Source organism: Castor canadensis, chromosome 11, assembly GCF_047511655.1.
Source record: "Castor canadensis chromosome 11, mCasCan1.hap1v2, whole genome shotgun sequence".
Classification (NCBI taxonomy): Eukaryota; Metazoa; Chordata; class Mammalia; order Rodentia; family Castoridae; genus Castor; species Castor canadensis.
This window is the reverse complement of record NC_133396.1, coordinates 139,259,901-139,279,687: the sequence shown is the minus strand read 5'-3', so window position 1 is coordinate 139,279,687 and position 19,787 is coordinate 139,259,901. Positions and strand designations below refer to the sequence as shown.

General features: G+C 43.1%; 1 protein-coding gene across 2 annotated transcripts in view; it reads right to left on the bottom strand.

Annotated features, from left to right (window-relative positions):
• The window catches only part of Desi2 (desumoylating isopeptidase 2), a 57,159-nt gene extending 39,166 nt beyond the window's left edge, over window positions 1-17,993 (bottom strand). The window contains exon 1 of one of the 2 annotated variants that reach the window (XM_074048793.1): window positions 17,707-17,993. In XM_074048793.1, coding sequence (XP_073904894.1) covers window positions 17,707-17,748 — 42 coding nt within the window. In that variant the 5' untranslated portion in view covers window positions 17,749-17,993. Of the gene's footprint in view, window positions 1-17,166; window positions 17,414-17,706 lie in introns of those variants that run through there. The other variant, XM_074048794.1, reaches the window with a different exon arrangement.
• Between the last annotated feature and the right edge of the window lie 1,794 nt (window positions 17,994-19,787).

Sequence of the window (19,787 nt, the reverse complement as noted above, 5' to 3'; positions counted from 1 at the left end):
AGAGTGCAAGGCCAGATTGAGCAGCATGGCAAGAAGCTGTCTCAAAAACAAAACAAAAGAAACAGCAACAAAGATGCAAGTCTGTGGTAGACAGCCTGCCTTGCATATACAAGGCCCTGGGTTTAATGGGTAAGGGGGAGCAAATACATGCATTTATCCACTAATATTTTTGTTCCACATACTGGAAAAGTTATGGTCGTGTGTAAACAAGCACATCAGTTCTGGTTACCTGTGAATTCTCAGAATTTTCAAGAAGCTCTGAGTTGATGTCAAATTACCAAGGGTGGTGACTCACTACATTGAACAGCAAACAATAGCAAAGTTAATTTGACTCTACTTTAAGACTCCTACAAGAATTATCTATATTCTTGAGACGTATAGTCCACGTAAAGGTGTCTTGAAGTAAAGAAGGCAGTGTTTTATGAGAGGTCTGTATTTCCGTGGGGCACAAAAGGTGGAGATGAACACCTCACTTGGGTGCTAGGATAGTGCAGTTCTGCACTTCCTGAAGTCTGGGGAGATGATAAGCATACAGAAGAGGGCCAAGGAAAGGCCACTATGCAACTTTACCTCCTCTGATACCAAACAGTGTCACTCTAGTCCAGAAGGCTGCTAAAAAGCATTCTATGGAGTGGGGAGGGTGAAGGGAGGGGATAAAAGAGGGTGAATATGTTCGCTGTACTTTACATGCAAATATGGAATAGAACAATAAAACCTGCTGTAACTGTTTTAAGTAGGGACAGGAGGTGAACCTAACTAAGGCACACTGTAAGCAGATATAAAAATGTCACAGTGACTCTCCCTGTAAACATATACTAAAAAGTTTTTTAACAAAAGCATTCTAAAGTACTAATGTAAAATGAAGGAGGAAACAATAGGGAAAATGTGGGAAGGCAATAAATAAAGAAGAAAAAAAACAAGAATAATTACTTTGGGGCTCAATTTTGCCTCAATGTACTATGTACACAGTGAACTGATTGTGCTATATTACTGTCCTGTTATTCTTCTGTCAGAGAACTTTCAAATTCATTTTAGTCAATGATTTGTCTTATCAGTTTAACAAAAATTTATGCTTCCAGGTGAAAGCACAAAATAAATGCTATCTCCCTAGTATGGAACTTAAAAAACACTTAATATAACCACTTAGGGCTTGGACCTAACTTCTGTAATGAGATGATCTGAATAAGTATAAAGTATGACTGTTTCCCTCCAAAACTAGAACCGGTGTTTAATGTTACATATTGAGTGGATTAAAGTAAGTGTGTGACTGGGCTTCCACAAAAAAAAAAAAAAAAAAAAAAAAAAAAGAGTGCTTAGGGAATCAAAGGCATTGAGTTTAAAAGTCTCCAATTAATAAACTGTGGATAACAGAGATTATGGGCTAGTGAACCAATTACCACAGTTCTGTCTTCTGTAAAACTGTCCCCAAAGGTCACACTATTAAACCATCTCCTAAGGTCTTCTTGGTAGCACTGGATTGAGTCAAAATAATCTTATAGAAAGGCTAGTTCATGGTACTGGCACAAAAACACACTTAGACCCATAAAATAGTATGGAAGACCCAAAAATAAATCCACACAGCTATAGTCAATTGAGTTTTGACGAGGGAACCAAAAACATACATTGAAGAAAAGACAGCCTCTTCAACAAATGGTGCTGGGAAAACTGGATAGCCACATGTAGAAGACTGAAAAAGATTCCTCTCATCCTGTATAAAATTCTTTTGATCTTTGAAAGGATCAAAGATCTAAATGTAAGAATTGAAACTTTGCAACTACTACAGGGAGACAGAGAAAACACTTGATAGGCATACAGAGAACACATGATAGGACTCCAAGTACCCAGGAAATAAGCAATAATCGACAAATGCGACTGCATCAAATTAAAAAGCTCCTGAACAATAAAGGAAACAATTACCAGAATGAACAGCCCACAGAATGAGAGAAAAGCGTTGCCAGATAGTCACTGGATAAAGGGTTAATATCCAGAGCTCAAAAAATTAAACACCAAAAGAACAGAAAATTCAATTAATAAATGGGCAAGTGACCCGAACAGAGTTCTCAAAAGAAGAAACACAAATGGACAACAGATACAATAGAAGGAATGTTTAACATCCTTAGCCCAAAAGGAAATGCAGATCAAAACCACCTCACCCCAGTCAGAATGGGTGTCATCAAGAAAACAAACAACAAATGCTAGCAAGGGTGGGGGATGAACCTCATACACTGTTGGTGGGAACGTAAACTAGTACAACCACTATGGAAATCAGTATGGGGTTCATCAAAAAACTAAAATACAAATATCTGAAGATCCTGCCACACCACTCTTAGGCATATATCTGAAGAAGTGTAAGTCAGCACCCAATAGAGACAACCGAATGCTCACGTTCATGTACCATGATGACAACAGCCAAGCTTCAGAATCAGCCTCGGTACCCAACAACTGATGAATGGATAAAGAGAATGTGGTATATATACACAAAGGAATATTATTCTGTCATAAAGAATTATGTCATAAAGAAATGGATGGAACTGGAGATCATGCTGATAAGTGAGATAAGCCAAGCTCCAAAAGCCAAATATCGCATGTGTTTTGCTCAGATGTGGAATCTAGACCTAAAATAATAATGGGACATAAGTGTAAAAGGGGGAATGTTGAGAGGGGAGAAACAGTGAGGTGGGAGGAAGGAAAGGTGCTAGGGGGTGAACATATACATATATATATACACACATATACCTATGTATATATATATATACTTTATATAAAAAGATCATAATGAAACCCACTAAATATATCTGGAAAGCAGAGAGGAAAGTGAGGGCATACGAGAATACTGTAGGGGGTGAATTTGACCAAAGTACATTGTACACATCTAGGGCATTATCACAATGAAAGCCCTGTGCACAATTAACTTACACTAATAAACATGCAAATGCACACACACACACACACACACACACTTACAGAAAGGCTATAATAGAAAATCATGCTGAAATGCTATCTCTGGTAAAGCAGAGTGAGTGAGAAGTCACTGAGTGAACTGCCAGCCACTTCAGTTTAGATGAAAGCACAGGCACCCAGGGCTGTGTCTGTGAAGCTGGTGCAGAATGTAAGATCCTGTTTAAGATCCCATTTCGTTAGCATGTCTAAGGAAAAGTCCCATCTTTTCATTACCAGCAAGTATTTTTGAAAACAAGCTCACACTCACTAAATCTTATTGGGGGATGGGGGTGGGAAATCTATGTAACAAAACCAATTTTCATTGTATTATTTATGCATTACTGATAACTTTGAGTACTAAAAAGCTTTAATGTTCAAAATCAAGTACTGTACTCCTGATTACAAAATATACTGGTAACTTTTTAGTTAACAGTATTTTAGATTCTTCAAATTTCTGTAAAGTTTTCTTTTCTCCTCTTGAGAATGCAGTCACATACAGTAAAGCTTGGGTGCCATACTTCCTATTTGCTGGGACAGTTTTAGCATAATTATTCAGCCTCACCCTCTCTTACTCAAGGCCCAAGTCTTGTAATAAATTTGAAGATTAGTCTTCTTAAGAACTGTCCTTTAAAAGCTCCTAGGCACCGTTCTGAACTACACTGTATTTACACAACAGCCCCAAATTAGGAAGTGCGGGGCTGTGTGTTTGGACAGAGCTAAAGTTTCCTCCTCTTTATCCATTAGGCAAACTAATTTTGAAAGCAAATTATTGCATTTGTCATTGGATCTAATTTTTAGGACCTACAACAAGCTAGATCCAGGATCACTGTGAACTGTTAAGTGCTTTAAAGGAGAAAGGTTTTTAAAAGTCTAGTCAATGGTGAATCAATCTCTATTTTTAAGACTAAGTCTACAATCTACTTTATGTAATTCACAATTTCACACTAGTGATGGAACTATCCATTCTTTGTCCTGACACTACATTGTCCGGCAAAAACCAAGTTCTTGGCAAATCTCTCGTATCCAACACTTCCTCTAGTTGTGTTTATGGCTGGTGTCAAATATTTGGTAAAATCTTTTAACTTCTTTTAAGGCCTTCTTGTACTTGGCTAACCTCCTAGATTAGGCGCTTAACTGTAACCGTATGAAGCTGAGGAAAGCCTTATTTATATTCTGTATCTTCCTTATTTTTAGTACATTTGCATTTCAGCTAACAGCCCAAATAGTAATGAACTGAAAGGTAGCAAAAAGGCTGTAGTATTTCCGCCTTTACCCTGTTCATTGTTCTTTCTTTTTTGGGGGTGCTAGGGATTCAATACACCTGTTAAACACAGGTTCTACCACTGAGCTATCCCCCAGCCCTCTCACCCTGTTTGTAAAGGTGGCCTATAGAAAAGAAAAATGTCCATTTGACAAATCTTTATTGAACACCTACTATGTGCCAAGCACTACCCATATAGACACAAACACAACAAAGGCCCTGTTCTCATAGAGCCAGACTTCTCGAGAGGTAACTTTTAAACTTCAGGTTGTAACTCGTTTGTGAATCCTGAAATCATTTCAGTGACTTGCACCAGCATTTTTTTTTTAATAGAAATCACTTTTATTGCCAAAGCGCAAGGAAGCATTTGTTGCATCATTTATACATCACTTACTAAGGACAATAAAAAAGAAGCAAGTTGAGATGCTGATGATTCACGCTTGCACAAGGAATGAAGCTACTGCTTCTGGGGAAGAGAAGGTACAGACAGAAGTTGGGGATATATTAATGCCCACTTTTCTGCTCTTTGCACTTGTTTACACCCAGCAGTGCCCACTGCCCTCTCTGAGACAGCATCACCTGGCATCACTCTCTAGCTGCTGCTGAGAAGTCTCCAATCACATCCAAACAGCAGCTTCATGGCCACACATAGATCACATTTCTAAAATTCTTATTCACATAAATTAACTGTACAAAGGAGTTTCATTATGATATTTACAACATGCATATTACTCTTTCTTTACCATCCTCCCTTCTCCCCCCTTCTTTTCAACAGTTTTGGTGGGTTTCACTGTGCTATTTTTCATACATATACATAATGTACTTGTATAATATTCACCTCCTGCCCTGTCACTCTGTCCTTTCCTCCTCCCAAACTGTCCCCTTTTACAATCGTGTTGTATGGTTTTTTAGATCTAGATTCTACTGTGCCAGCATTAATTGAGTGAAAGTAACTGAACAGAGCTTACCAGAGGTATTATCACTACAGCACATCTTATTACAGGTGCTTCCTGAAAGGGCTTTTGCTACGTGTGTATAATGGGTCTGATATCAAATGTATTTCTTAGTTGAGTCAAGACAAAATTGAGAAACACTGTTCTAGAAGGGTCCTCTAAGTTGCACCCCAGCTTAAACCTCATTTTAAATGCTTGCTTATCAGCAAAGTTACATCAAAGCAACTTTGATTCAACAAAATATATGTCATTTCTTATGCTGTATCAGGGACCATGCTAGACAGTGGAAATAGAGGGATGATTAATTAGTCTTTGTCCATAAGGAACAATCAATCACAATTTGAGTGTCAAAACGGAAACATGTACAAATACCATAAATTAGTAACTCATTTTTGGGATGTTGTTCTAAAATGCACTTTCACTTACTGTTTTATATAACAGGCCACATGAAACTATTAATCCTGTGAGGTATGTTCACCGTGCTGTCAACAGAGCCCACTAGCCTTTATCACCTGCTTTTTCTCTACCACCACTGCACCTCCTAAGAGATAGCCTCATGTGGCCCTGGTTTTCTTTATATGATCTCGAAATATCCTGCCAACTTCAATTAAGACGGAGATTAATTCATTATTTTCTCCAAATGAGAAACTATGGTGCCCCTCATGTACCATCAGAAGTAAAAAGAAACTCCCGGCACCTACTGCTTGTCTAAACATCCTATAATGTGCTCACTTCACCTCTAATTTAGTAATGCGGAACTGCTAGAGAAACGAACACATCACAGTCTTATCTGACGGTTCTTCTAACTTACTATTGGACAGAAAGCTAGAAATTATAATTACATTTTGGTAGGTATGAACCAATCTCAGGCTAAGTTTTATTTTTTGACAACTTCCAGAAATGTTAAAGCCTAATTAACCCTAATTTTATACATATATTATGATGAAGATTTCGGAGCAAATGTCAAAAACAATTCTACATTTACTGCTTCAGTTGGATAGCACTGTTCTGTACAGTGTAAAATTCCTTTAAATAAAGTGAGGAAATGTGACTCTCAAGTGTTGTTGCTGCTGGAACAAATGGCAGCACCCTCAGCTTCTGTAATACCACAGTGACAGCACAGCAATAACAATAGCTAATGCTTTCTCATGCTTACCATGTCACTGCTATCATTCTATGCATTTTACTTAAACCGACTAATATAAGGACCCTATGAGCTAGTACCACTCCTATTCCCATTTTAGAGCAGTTAAGTAACTTCTCAAGGTCACACAGCTAAAAAGGTTAGCTATAAATACATGCAGCCCTATTCCAGGCTATATCACAAAGACAAAGAGCTGTATCACATCAGCTGTTGTAACAAATTCCAGACAGCAGGCTTGACCAAGAAGGCTGAGCCCAGCAGCCACTTGCTGGCTTTTCCTCAGTCCGGCCTCTTACTCTGAACCACTGCAGGTGGTTTAGGGCTCTCACAGGCACATGGCAGGCTAGGAAGAGTCCATAAAAACAGCAGAGAGGGCCGAGGTGACATGAGCTTGGGAGGCTGAGACCAGATGGGTGGCAAAGTAAGACCTATCTCAAAAAATAAAAAAACAAAAAGTATAGTGGAAAATCAGGCCTCTAGAGGTGAACAGCCAGCCAGAGGGCAGAAACGAGCAAATAAGCTTGTGCAAGCCTCTGGCAACTGGTCCCCAGCAGCATGCTTCTATGGTATCCTCCTGTGGGCAGCAAGGGTGAACTAGACTCAATTGAGAAAAGCAGTATTTTAGGACGGCAAGCCCAACAAGCTGCCTTAAAGTAACCAGCTCTGGGGATAAAGACAAGAGTAAGGCACTATCTCTGCCCTCAATGTCACTACAGAGTGACAAAACTAAAAATCTATGCTGTTGCATTATTGCTTGGTAGCCACAGATGAAAGAGCAACAAGTCAGAAGGAATGGGGCTGACATATGGTAAGTCTTGCTCTTTCTTACTTGCTAGTCTCTCTTTTTTTTTTTTTTTCACTGCACTGGGGTTTGAACTCAGGGCCTACACCTTGATCCACTCCACCAGCCCTTTCCTGTGATAGATTTTTGTCTGGCAAACTATTTGCCCTGGCTGGCTTGGAACCTCGATCCTACTGATCTCTGCCTCCTTAGTAACTAGGATTACAGGCATGAGCCACCGGTGCTTGGCTGCGAGTCTCTTAAAAGTAATACATTTCTGCCCAGCACAGAGGCTCAGGCCTGTAATTCCAGCTACATGGAAGACAGAGATAGAAGGACTGTAGCTGAGGCCAGTGTAGGCAAAGCACAAGACTCTATCTAAAGAATTACTAAAGCAAAAAGACATGTGGTACAGGACTTGCCTAGCAAGTTCAAGACTCTGAGTTCAAACTTCAGTACCACCAAACCCCCAACAAATTAAAAAACCCAAACCACATTTCTGCTGGATGTGGTGGTGTATACCTATAATCCCAGCCTCAGGAGGCTAAGGCAAGAGGATCTTGAATTCGAGGCTATTCAGCAAGATTTGTCTCAAACTTCAAACTACACACACCCACACCCCCATGCACACAGTGACCAATTCCAGAAGTTGATTTAAAAAGAATGGAGCTCCAGTTTGAGTGCATGTGCATAGCGGATGGTAAACAAAGCCAGTAGTAAAGTTCAACACTGACTCCCTCAGTTTAAGTGGCTGAGCACCAGGAACAGATGCGCCTAGTCACCGGTGAGGGGAATGACATGGCAGAGAGGCAAAACTGCCAAGGCAGAGAGAGGGGTGGCAGTTCGAAGCGGAAGGCTTGACCACAGATGGATGTGACCAACTGAGTATGAGGAGTGGGAGGGAACGCAGATGGAAGCAGCCAGTGCTGGGAGAAGGGTGAGAGACCTCTTCAGTTGCTTGTGAAGTAAGCTGTGAGGTCACCTCTGGGAGCAGCTGAGAACAAGGCAGGCAGACAGCATGAAATACTGTCATGTGTTGGAAAGAGGGAAAGCCAATTGAGCAGAGGCACAGGAAGCATTGCCAGATAGCATTTAGGGCCCTCTTGGGATCTGTGGTCACGGTGGGAAAGGGAGCTCAGTCAGTATGATGGTGTGGCCATATTCAGTTGCTGAGGTGCAGACACTGGGACTAAGGGCAGAAGGTAGAACCTAGATCAGATAATGATGGGCATGGAGTGACTATTTTAAGGAACTGACCCACAAGACAGTTGGGGCTGGCAAGTCCCCACCCTATAATAGGCCTGCAGGCTGCAAACCAGGAAATAGTCGATGGTGCGGCCTAACTACAGGCTGGGGACCCTAGTCCTTTCTGTTTTGCCTGGTTGGATGAAACCCACCCATTATTATAGAGGGAAATGTACTTTACATATCTACTGCCTTATGTGTTAGTCACCTATGTCTAAAGAATACCTTCCCAGCAACTTTAGGCAGGTGTTTAACTAAAAACTTTAAAAGTAACCATCAGAGAAATGGCTGGCAGATAGAGCTTCAGGTAAGACAAACAGAAAAGCAGAGTACTTTTCTTCTTTTTTTCCAGCGTTGGAGATGGAAGCCAGGGCCTTGACTGAACCACCTCTACCTCCAGATCCCACAATACTTTCCTGAGAAGTAGAAGGGGCGACTCGAGGAAGGAGAAATAGAAAGTGGTGGCCAAGATCATAGTTTTAGTTTTGAGACCTTTTGGTTAAGACCGTACTCTTACCACTGAGGCATGGTTCTGAGCGGGTCTTTCTTTCCTTCTGTTTCCCCTTCCCTTCCCTCCTCCCTCCCTTACTACTCTCTCCCCTCTTTTTTTATTTTTTTTTAATTGTTTTATTATTCATATGTGCATACAAGGCTTGGGTCATTTCTCCCAGCTGCCCCCACCCCCTCCCTTACCACCCACTCCACCCCCTCCCTCTCCCCCCACCCCCTCAATACCCGGCAGAAACTATTTTGCCCTTATCTCTAATTTTGTTGTAGAGACAGTATAAGCAATAATAGGAAGGAACAAGGGTTTTTGCTGGTTGAGATAAGGTTAGCTATACAGGGAGTTGACTCACATTAATTTCCTGTGCGTGTTACCTTCTAGGTTAATTCTTTTTCATCTAACCTTTTCTCTAGTTCCTGGTCCCCTTTTCCTATTGGCCTCAGTTGCTTTTAAGGTATCTGCTTTAGTTTCTCTGCGTTAAGGGCAACAAATGCTAGCTAATTTTTTAGGTGTCTTACCTATCACACAGCGACATTCAGAAATGTCACTGGTGCTCACGCCTGTAATCCTAGCTACTCAGGAGGCAGAAATCAGGAAGACTGTGGTTCAAAGTCAGACCAGGCAAATAGTTCAAGAGACCCTATGTCAAAAAACCCATTACAAAAAAAGGGCTGGTGGAATGGCTCAAGTTTTAGGCTGACTTCCAACCCTAGTACTGCAAAAAAAAAAAAAAAAAAAGTCATTACACTTTCATCAATGGGGTGGAAGAAGCCTCCAATGGAACAGATGCCAATTTTTCTCAAGTTATTTATAGGTTTAGTGCAAGTCCAATGAAAACACACCTACAGACTTCTGGCATATACACAGAAGAATCAAAAGCTGAGACTCAAACAGTTATGTGTACATCCATGTTCACAGCAGCATTAACCACAGCGAAAAGTGGAAGGGGTGAATGGACAAACAGGTGTGGCGCACGCATACATGCAGCATTGCTCAGCACAGGAAGGGAACTCTTACAATGCTACAAGGACAGAACTTGAGGCCATTAGGCTAAGGAAAATAACCCAGCCATAAACAACAAGTCTTTGTGGTTCCACTTGAACAAGGTACCTACTCAAATTTACAAGGACAGAAAGTAAAATGGAAGGTACCAGTTGAGAAGAAGGGAAAATGGGGAGCTGTTATTCAATGGGTACAGAATTTCAGAACTTTTCAGATAAAATAAAAAGTTCTGGAGGCTGGTTGCAGAACAATGTGAGTATGCTTAATGCTACTAACTATATAGTTAAAAATAGCTAATACGATAAATGTTATATGTATTTTAACACACATTAAAAAGAAATGTTTTTTTTTTTTTTTAAGAGAGACTTAAAAAGTCTCCTAAAAAAGGAAATGAATTAAAGCCAAGAAAACTTTGGAACAATTCATGACAGGAAACTGGCCCAGCCAGATTCTAAACATAATGTGAAACGATAATAATTAAAATAGTGCAGTAATAGCCGGGCGCAGGTGGCTCACACCTGTAATCCCAGCTACTCAGATCAGGAGGATCACAGTTTGAAGCCAGCCCAGGCAAATAGTTCATGAGACCCTAGCTCAAAAAACTCAACACAAAAACAGAGCTGGCAGAGTGGCTCAGATGGTAGTGTGTCTGTCTAGCAAACCTAGCAACACAAGGCTGAATTCAAACCCCCGTACTGCCAAGAAAAAAAAAAGTGCAGTAATAAAACTAAAATCAGTAATTTTATATTGGCAAGAATTCAGTATTATAAGGATGACTTCACAATGAGAAAAGACTTAATTTCAAATAACGTGGGGACAATTAATTAATTTTAAATTTTTGTTTTGGGGCAGGAAGCTACATACCATACACCAAATGCACTGCAGATAAAGTGAAACAAAATTACTTTCATGTAGTCCACATCCTCATTCCATTTTATCATTACACTGCCTTTCTTATAGTTTAAGATTACTGTGAAAGTCTTCCCTTTTCAGTCTATTGACCAGTTGGCTGGTACTTGAACAATGTCGCTTTGGAAACCAAATAAGCTTGGACAGAATCTGACAGTGAGCAAACAGAATATCCTGACTTGAGAAAAATCCATTAAAAGAAAAGAGTTAATCTGAATAGTAGGCTCTCCTTAATACTTTAATTTCTTTCTTTTTGTTTTTTGCTGGTGATAGTGGGATTTGAACTTAGGGCTTGACTCTTGCTAGACAGGTGCTCTACTGCTTGAGCCACAACTCAGCCCTCTCTGGTATTTTAGAAGTATCAAAAATTCTTCTTTGTTAACTATGTCCATCATAACATGACCGCTGCAGTTCTGAGCTGGCACACACTGTGCCCCTTCAGCTTTAGTCATCAATATTCTGTTTTTCCCCCCCAAATACTCTGAATTTTCTATTTGAAGTTACTAGGTTAATATTTATCCTATGCCAAGCTGATGAACTGCTAAAAGGGAACACCAAGCATTTTGGGGTTTACAGTACACTTTTCGTAGATGATATGGCAGGTGGAATGACTCCCAAAGATACTCGCAATCTAACCCCCAGAACTTGTGCATGTATTACATGGCAAAATGACTGCAGGTATAGTTGTGACACTGGATGATAGGTAAATGACACTGGAATATCTGGGTGAGACCCACTTAACTACACAAGCCCTTCTGGAGGTGGAAGAGATAGGGCAGAAGACAGAAATAATGGAAGCATGAGGACTCAACATGCCAATGTTGGTTTGAAGATGGAGAACTAACTAGAAGACCCTTTATGTGGCTGACAAAGGCTCCCAGCTGACAGTCAGCAAGGAATGGGACCTGGAACCTAAACCATAAGCAGTCAACTCTGCTAATCACTTGAGTAAGCTTTGACACAGATTTGTCCCCAGAGCCTAACACCTTGACTTTGGTCTTGTGACGTCTAGAACTAGCCTAGACCACCTGAACTTCTAGCTTACAGAAGTGTGAGCTAAACACACACTGCTGTCTCAAACGGTTAAGTCTTTGCCAGTTTGTTGCTGCAGCAATAGGAAAAAAAAAAATAGGGACGCTGAATTTTCTTATATATACTAAACCATTAAAAAGGGGTAGGGTAGTGATGTAGCTAAGTAATAGAGCACTTGCATAGCATGCACAAGGCCCTGTGCTTGGTCCTGGAGAAGGGGTGGGGGTAATGCCATGGGGGGGCAGAACTAAGGGCCCTGCCCTTACTACACAAGGGCTCTACAGCTTGAGCCATGCCCCCAGCCCTGGGTCAGTTTCCTTGTCAAGTGGTAGGAAGTGACAGTGACCTAAGAAGCATACTTGGTACAAGAAAATGAAGACTAGTTTCCATTAACAATTTAAAATTCAAAAACTGACAATGTTTTCAGAAGATTATCTTCTAAGACCAAACTTCAAGAAATAAACAGATTAAAAACATTTCCTCAGTCTAGTATTAAAAAATAAGAGAAAATTTATCAAAATTAATGTTTTTCCTCTTCCCCATCTCTATGATCCTTTCTTCCTTCATTTGGTCACCCTATTCCAACAAACCAAAGCTAAAATCCAGCAATGTACTAAGTAAGTAAAGATACAAAAGGGGGAAAAAAACTGAAAAACAAACCAAAGAGAAGGCTCACATGATCTGTCCACGTATTGAAGTGCTGGCACTTTGACGAACAAGGCGAACAATAGCAGGAACAGGAGGCTATAGCTGACTGACACTGGACTAAGACATCCCAGACAGAAGAACCAGCATGCGTCAAGATACTGGAGTGAACACAAGTCAGCTTGCTTGGGTAACTAAAAATTTTCACTGTATGAGCTAAAAACGTCCAGGAGATGGGCTTTTAATTGTCAGGTAGGGGCCACATTATAAAGAACATGACTATTCAGCAGGTAATTTTAAGCAGAGGAATGGAACAATCACTTATGTTTCAGAAAGGTTAAGTTTGGCAATAGAATGGAAGGTGGATTAAAAAAAAAAGTAGTACTAGCCGGGTGTCAGTGGCTCACGCCTGTAATCCTAGCTATTCAGGAGCCAGAGATCAGGAGCACTGCAGTTAGAAGACAGCCTGGGTAAATAGTTTGAGAGAGACTATCTCAAAAATATCAACACCATGAGTAGCTCAAGGTGTAGGCCCTAAGTTCAAACTTCAGCACTGCAAAAAAAAAAAAGAAGCAATACTAAAAAATAAAACTAGGAAGAAAATCATTATATTATACAGAAAGAAACAAGGGCCTGAATTTGAGAAGCAGCAATGGAAACAGGAATAAAATAACCAATTTAAAGAATATTCAGAGCTGGGTACCAGTAGCTCACTCGGGTAAACTTAAGCTACTTGGGAAGCTAAGATTGGGAGGATCATGGTCCAAGGCAAATTTGGGCAAAAAGTTTGTGACACCTCACCTTTATCAACAGCTGGAGCAGTGGTACACACCTGTCATCCCAGATATGGTGGGAAGTGTAAAACAGGATTACAGTTCAGGCCAGCCTGGGCAAAAAGTAAGACTTTATCTCCAAAATAACTAGAACAAAAAAAGGGCTAGTGGTGTGGCAGACTCCTCACCTGCAACTCACCTATGAAGGCTAGAAAAGCCACATATACATTTACTCAGCTTCAACAGTTCCATGTGAGCCAATTCTGAATAATCTCTGGGGGCAGGAGGGAGTCTCGGGCAGATTCTCCTCTCCGTTAAAGGACAGAAGCATATGGAGAGAAATGCCCACCCTCCTGTCTTCCTGTTCGGTCAACAGGCTGAGCTCAGGACAGTCAGAAGACGGAAAATCTTGGATCTTGGTAACATGACTGAGCTACAAAACTAACTCAGGGGTTGTTTATCTTTGGACTTAAGGTAGTCTTCCATGTTAAGCCACTGATTGTTGAGTTCTGTTACTTTCAAACAAAAAGAGACCAAGCTGGGTGAGCAACTGAAGGGTTTATAATAAAGACGGCCGGGGATGTAGCTCAGTGGTAAGAGTGTTTGCCTAGCATGTGCCTGGCCCTAGGTTCCATCCCCAGCACTGGAAAAAAATAAAGAGAAATTTAGGTTTACTTCCAAGTTGTTGTATGGGACACTGAGTAGAAGGCGCTAACTATCCAGATAAAATTACAAGCATGGGGTGAGAGGGAAAGGTGTGACGTACAGAAAGGTAGGAAGGAAGAAGATTGTTTCTGGACATGCTGCTTCATGGATTTTAGGGAACCATTTAGGTGACGAGTACATTTAGATGTGTAAGTCTAGAACTGGTTCAGAAAGTCTGGATTACATCTACAGACGTATGAGATGTCACACCTACCACACTAGTACAACCCATATCCTCCTGAAGGAGTCTAACGGAGAGAGGCAGGCCAAAAGAATAGATGGAATCAAACAAAAATGTCCTTATCTGAAGAGTGTTAAAGAGTGCTTCTTTTCCATTCTTTTAAGACCCTGAAGATGTACAGTTACTATTTAAAAATAGGGAGAGGGGAAGATAGCCCTGAAAAAAAAAATCAGGAAGAGCAGGGGACTGGTGGTTCACACCTATAATCCTAGCTACTCAAGAGGCAAAGATCAGAAGGATCCTGGTGCAAGGCCAGCCTAGGCAAATAGTTTGGGAGACTCTCTTTCAAAAAAACCATTATAAAAAAAGGGCTGGCAGGAGTGGCTCAAGATCACCTGCCTAGCAAGTGTGAGGCCCTGAGTTCAAACCTCACTGCCACAAAAAAAAAAAAAAAAGAAAGAAAGAAAAGAAATTCATTAGAAGCCCAAATCATTTGAAACACAAAACTTGGTTCTATGAAAACTAAAGACACTGTGTTAAAGCAACTACACCAGAGATTTGTCCCAGTAATTAAAACTAATCCGAATCACCTGCCTGCTATGTACACAGGTAAACCAGGAATATGTGAATAACCTCATTCTCAAGACTCAGAACACAACTCCAGGACATATTTCATTGGTGGTAGACTACCAGAAGTACACAGAGGAACATAAACACTGAGAAGACAGCAAGTAATAATTTACCAGCACTGTGCATGATTAAAGAACCTTTTGAGGATGACACTACTCCAGGAGAAGTTAATACAGGTAAGCCTGACACAATTATTTATGTCTATGAGGCAGCTACGGAGGAGAAATGATCCACACTGAAGCAGATGATCTTCTGACAAAGAGGCACAAGCACACAGCCATCGTCCTCTATGAACAGTGATCATAACAGCAAACCAGTGGCTGATTTTCCCACTAAGTTTGGAAGAGTTGATGTACGAGGCCTATGAGCAACAGCAAACATAAAGGATCTGTGAGGAAGAGAAATTATAACCAAATATAAAAGGAATTGACCCTTGGCATCAAGCAAAGCATATCAAAACTAAAACCTGATAGGAAAAAATGGAGTTAACAAAAATGTGTACTTTCACTCATTAGTTTTGCTCTGTAACTAGGGTCTCAGTTTCTGTTCACTAAATGTCATATGGTTTCCCTGCTCAAAGTCCCCTCAGCCCTTAATTCAAGCAAGCATTAATAAATCCAACTGTGAAGTTCCAGTGGAACTGTCTTCCCTCGTACATCACACCCCATAGTACACCAACCAGACTAGGCTTTCCTGCCATGTAGTTCATCTGACTGTTCTCTGGCCCTGGAGGAACCATCAATGGTTCGGGTTTCATTGCTTTCACCTTTCAGCATTCCCTGATCCTACAACCACACAGTCTCCTTTGCCTCCTTTTCTGCTCTTACCAAATCATGTACTCTGTCTTGAATTGTTACTACTTGTGCATCTTCCTTATGATAGTCTAAATTCCTTAAAGAAGAAAGGATAATTAATTTATCCTGTGACTTCTACAGGGTCATAATAAAATAAGTAATGTTAAGTTGCTGAGTTAGTGATATACAACACTCACAGACCAAAAGCCCTCAAAAGTACATATAAGGGCAAGTTTCTTAAATAATTCAACTATACCATTCTGATTCATACACTTCTCCTCCTGTTGACAGGACAAAGCGATATGTGAGAAATAATCCTGGGAATTATTCAGTAGAGAAGATAACGGAGCAAGAAGACGTGGTCTGGAAATTCTAGCCCAGTTTCAGCTGCCTAGGCAGGCCACTTACCCTCTGCCTGCTTCCCCTCTAACTACAAAAGTGATGTGAGGAATAAAGTCTTTTTATATTAGTCAGTATTTCAGCATCATTCAGAACACTCCTCCTCTACACAATACCAGTCTGAAACCATGTCTAGCCTGTGCCAGCTTGCCACGATTATCAATGACTCACAGAACACTCACTGCACAGACGCTCACCATACAGCAAATAATGCATTTTCAGGTGAATTTAAAAAGCGAAACTCTACGTTAGCCACTTTACTTTAGGTGCTGAAGAAAGCATGGCTTATGGCGATTGCATAAATCCTAATTTTCAAAAAATAGGATAGATTTTAAAATACATTCTCAAGAGCAGACTACATCCTGACGGATGGTTTGCAAGTCTTCATCAACAAAAAAAGAAACCAAATTCAGATAGAGGGCACTTAAAATAATAAGAGACCAATATTAAGTCTTAATAATAATTTTTTTAAAAGTGTGAAGTGGAACACAAAGAGTTTAAAACTCCAGAATTACTTCTTAACCAGTGACAAGATCCCCAACCATGCACAGTGCAGTGCTTTTCTGGGGCCATTCCTATCTTTGTGGTCTGTGAGCCCCTCCTTTCACCTGCAGGCTTACCTGAGATCTAGGGTACTTGCCTCAAGTTGTGGCCAGGCCCAGCTGGCATCATTCCCAGATACAGCAAGCGGAATTCCTTTCTACCCATATTCCAGTCTGCACTTAGAAACTTAAGACACAGTACGAGGGAATTAAAAGTGTAGTCCTGTGGAGTGGGTGGTAAGAGAGGGGGTGGGGGCAGGGGGGAGAAATGACCCAAGCCTTGTATGCACATATGAATAATAAAAAAAAAGTGTAGTCCTGCAAACGAGAACCAAGATTCCCAGCTACAGATTTTTTTTTTTTTTGGTGGTACTTGGGCTTGAACTCCTGGCTGAGCCTTCTGCATCTTTAAACCAGCAAAACTAACGATGGGGAACTTTTCATTTGTCAGTTCACTTACAAGAAATTTTGAACATTTCAGGCAGAGGTCATCCTTTACAAAAACTACATAACCTGAGGCAAGCCAACAGACCCGAACTTGCACGCAACTGGAATGACAACTGTCAGGCGGCTGCTTTTCCTGGAGGGAATTTCAGGGGCAAAGGTCAGGCGAACCAGCCCTAGAACTCGAGTCTGGATTCAGGCAGAACTTCAAAGTTGGAGAGCATGGCGGACAGGCTGTCCCCTCCCTCTCCACTGGGCCCGTCCTCCACCTGTTGCATCACCTGGAAAGTGGGCTTCAGAGCGCCAGGTGCTCGGTAAATAATTCAGCGTGGCCGTTCTGATCAATCTTGGCCTCATTCATTTTAATGAGGCTGCCTCGGAGGCCAGGGCGTGCCGGCCCTGTTCACCTTTGGAGGTTTTCTAGCCTCGGCACCGTCAGCGGCGACTTTCTGGACTTGGAGAGCCAGGGACTTTGAGGACTTGGGCGTCGGGGGACGCGGAAGCTCGGCCGCACCGGGCAGCGCGGCGATCGGGACGCGCGGGCAGCCCCGGGCCAGGCGACGGCGGGGAGGTCGGGACCGCGACGGAAGCCCGGCGGGAAGGACACTGCTCGTCCGCGAGCGTCGGGCCCAGGCCGGGGGAGCCGCGGGCGCCAGGGGCTCGGGCGGCTCCAGCCCTGGCCGCAGCCCTGCTCGGGCCGACCGAGCGAGCGAGCCCGCGAGAGCGACGCGGGCGCCCGAGACGCTGCCGCTCCCTCCCCCACTCTGGGACCCGGGCCGGGGGCGGGGACGCGGTACAGGAAGCGCCGGGGCCGCACTCACCATGTCGTACACGTTGAGCACCACTAACTGGTTGGCCCCCATCCTCCTCCCCGCCGCCGCCTCCTCGTCCTCACGCCGCTCGGCCCCGCGGGGCGGAGGCCGCTCCCTCCCGCGCGGGCGTCTCCCGGGCCTGCGCCGGGCACTAAGCGTCCAGCCCCGCTGGCCGCAGCCGGGGCGGAAGCATCGGGCAGCCGGGGCCGCTCCGAGGGCGCCGCCGACAGGAGCCTGAGCTAAGACGGGGCCGGACCGGTGGCTGGCCCGCTCCGGCTCAGGCGCCTCCCCTTGGCGGCAGACACGTGGGGAAAGGCGGGGCCTGAGCGAGGGGCGGGCGCGGGGCGGCCCCGCCTCGGCGCCGGGGCTGAGCCCGCCTGCGCTCTGTGGTTCTCCGACGCCGCACCTGGGGACCTAAAATGGCGGCGGCCTCGGTACCTCGACACTCCGGAGGCGCGAGATCACGGAAAGACTACAATTCCCAGCATGCAGAGCGAGATTCCTCGTTCGCTTACTGGACGCGTAGAGTCTCTGCGTCCCTGGACTACAGCTCCCAGCATGCTCGGAGCCCATCTCCCCGGAGACTACAGCTCCCAGCGTGCAGTGCTGAGAGGCTGCAGCTGATCTTTTGCTGTTTGTCCTTGGCGGGCGGAGAAGTCTCCGAGCTCTCAGTGCTTGTTTTGCAGATGTTTAACGGCATGTCACGTTCAGCCTGATGAAGCCAACGGAATGTGGCAGAAAACCAGTGATGACCCTAGACTTTCCAAATATCCTCCCTCTCTCTCTCTCTCTCTCTCTCTCTCTCTCTCTCTCTCTCTCTCTCTCTCTCTCTCTCCCCTCATCTCTCAGGGAGGAGCAAGGAAATAGAGGAAGGCAGGTTACTGGTGCAGAATGGATGAGTGTAACGTGCATCCACTTAATCCCCAAAATGGAATTTCCATTTCGAAGACAGCGCAGCCCTCACAGATGAGCACAGCCCCAGGACACAGAAGGCGCTGTGCATCCGTTCAACAATTACTTGTCGTGTACCTACCATATGCCACACGGTATTGTGGCTCTGAGGAATGCGGTGATTAAACAGGAGGAGGAGGGCAAACGAAATATCAGTGGAGTGTGCATTGCAGAAAATTAAAATAAGGTGAAGCGATTGAGAGTAATCTCAGACGGACTGTGTTGTTGAGTCTTAAACTGAGATCTGAATGACAAAGCCCTGCAACTACCAGAGGCGCAAGGTCCAGGGAAAGGGGACAGAAGTGCCCAGACTTGAGCGGGAAGGAGTTTTCTGGATGGAAGGAAGTAAAAGCCCGCTGTGTCTGGAGCATAATGGGCGAGGACGCGGTGTATTTGAGTGGTGCGAGTGGCCAGATCCTGCAAGGGTTGTGAGATTCACCACAGGGTTTGGATTTAACGGAAGACTTGAGATCTTGGACCAGGGAGTGACATGAGTGTGTGCTGTGTATTTTAAAAAGATTACTTTGGTCGCTGTGTAGAAAATGGAGTTTAGAGAGTAAAAGAGGTGGAGGCAGGAAGGTCTGTGTGGTGGACTGTAAAAATAGCCAGTGTCACAAATTATCTAACATTGGTGTTCAGTCCTTTCACACCCCCCCCACCCGCCCCATTAACTGTGTGCTTTGGCCAGTAGATCATTAAGAAATGTGATGTGACAGAGACTTTACAACCACTTTTGGTTGGGTGTGCATTCTTGCTCGTCTTTGGAATCCTGTAACTATCACTGTCCAAATGAATTTGGGCTCACCTGATGTTTGATGAGGGACACAGGGGAAGTCATTGTCATCAAGCTGACATCCTACCAACTATGAAACATGTGAGTCACTTCTATACCATCCTGCCCTAGCCAAGCCCCTCCCAACACCAGATGAGCCACCAACCAACCACAGAACGTGAGAAATAATGTTTTGGCAGGTGGTTCTGTGGCAGATGCTATTTCAGAATTACATGGCAGAGGGTGGCTTAGATATATGTGATTGGGGGAAAAACTGAGGAAAACAGAATTGAAATATTTTGGAGGTAGAATCTATGGCACTTGTTAATAGGTTGGATGTTGAGTTTGTTAGGGAGAGAGGATTCAA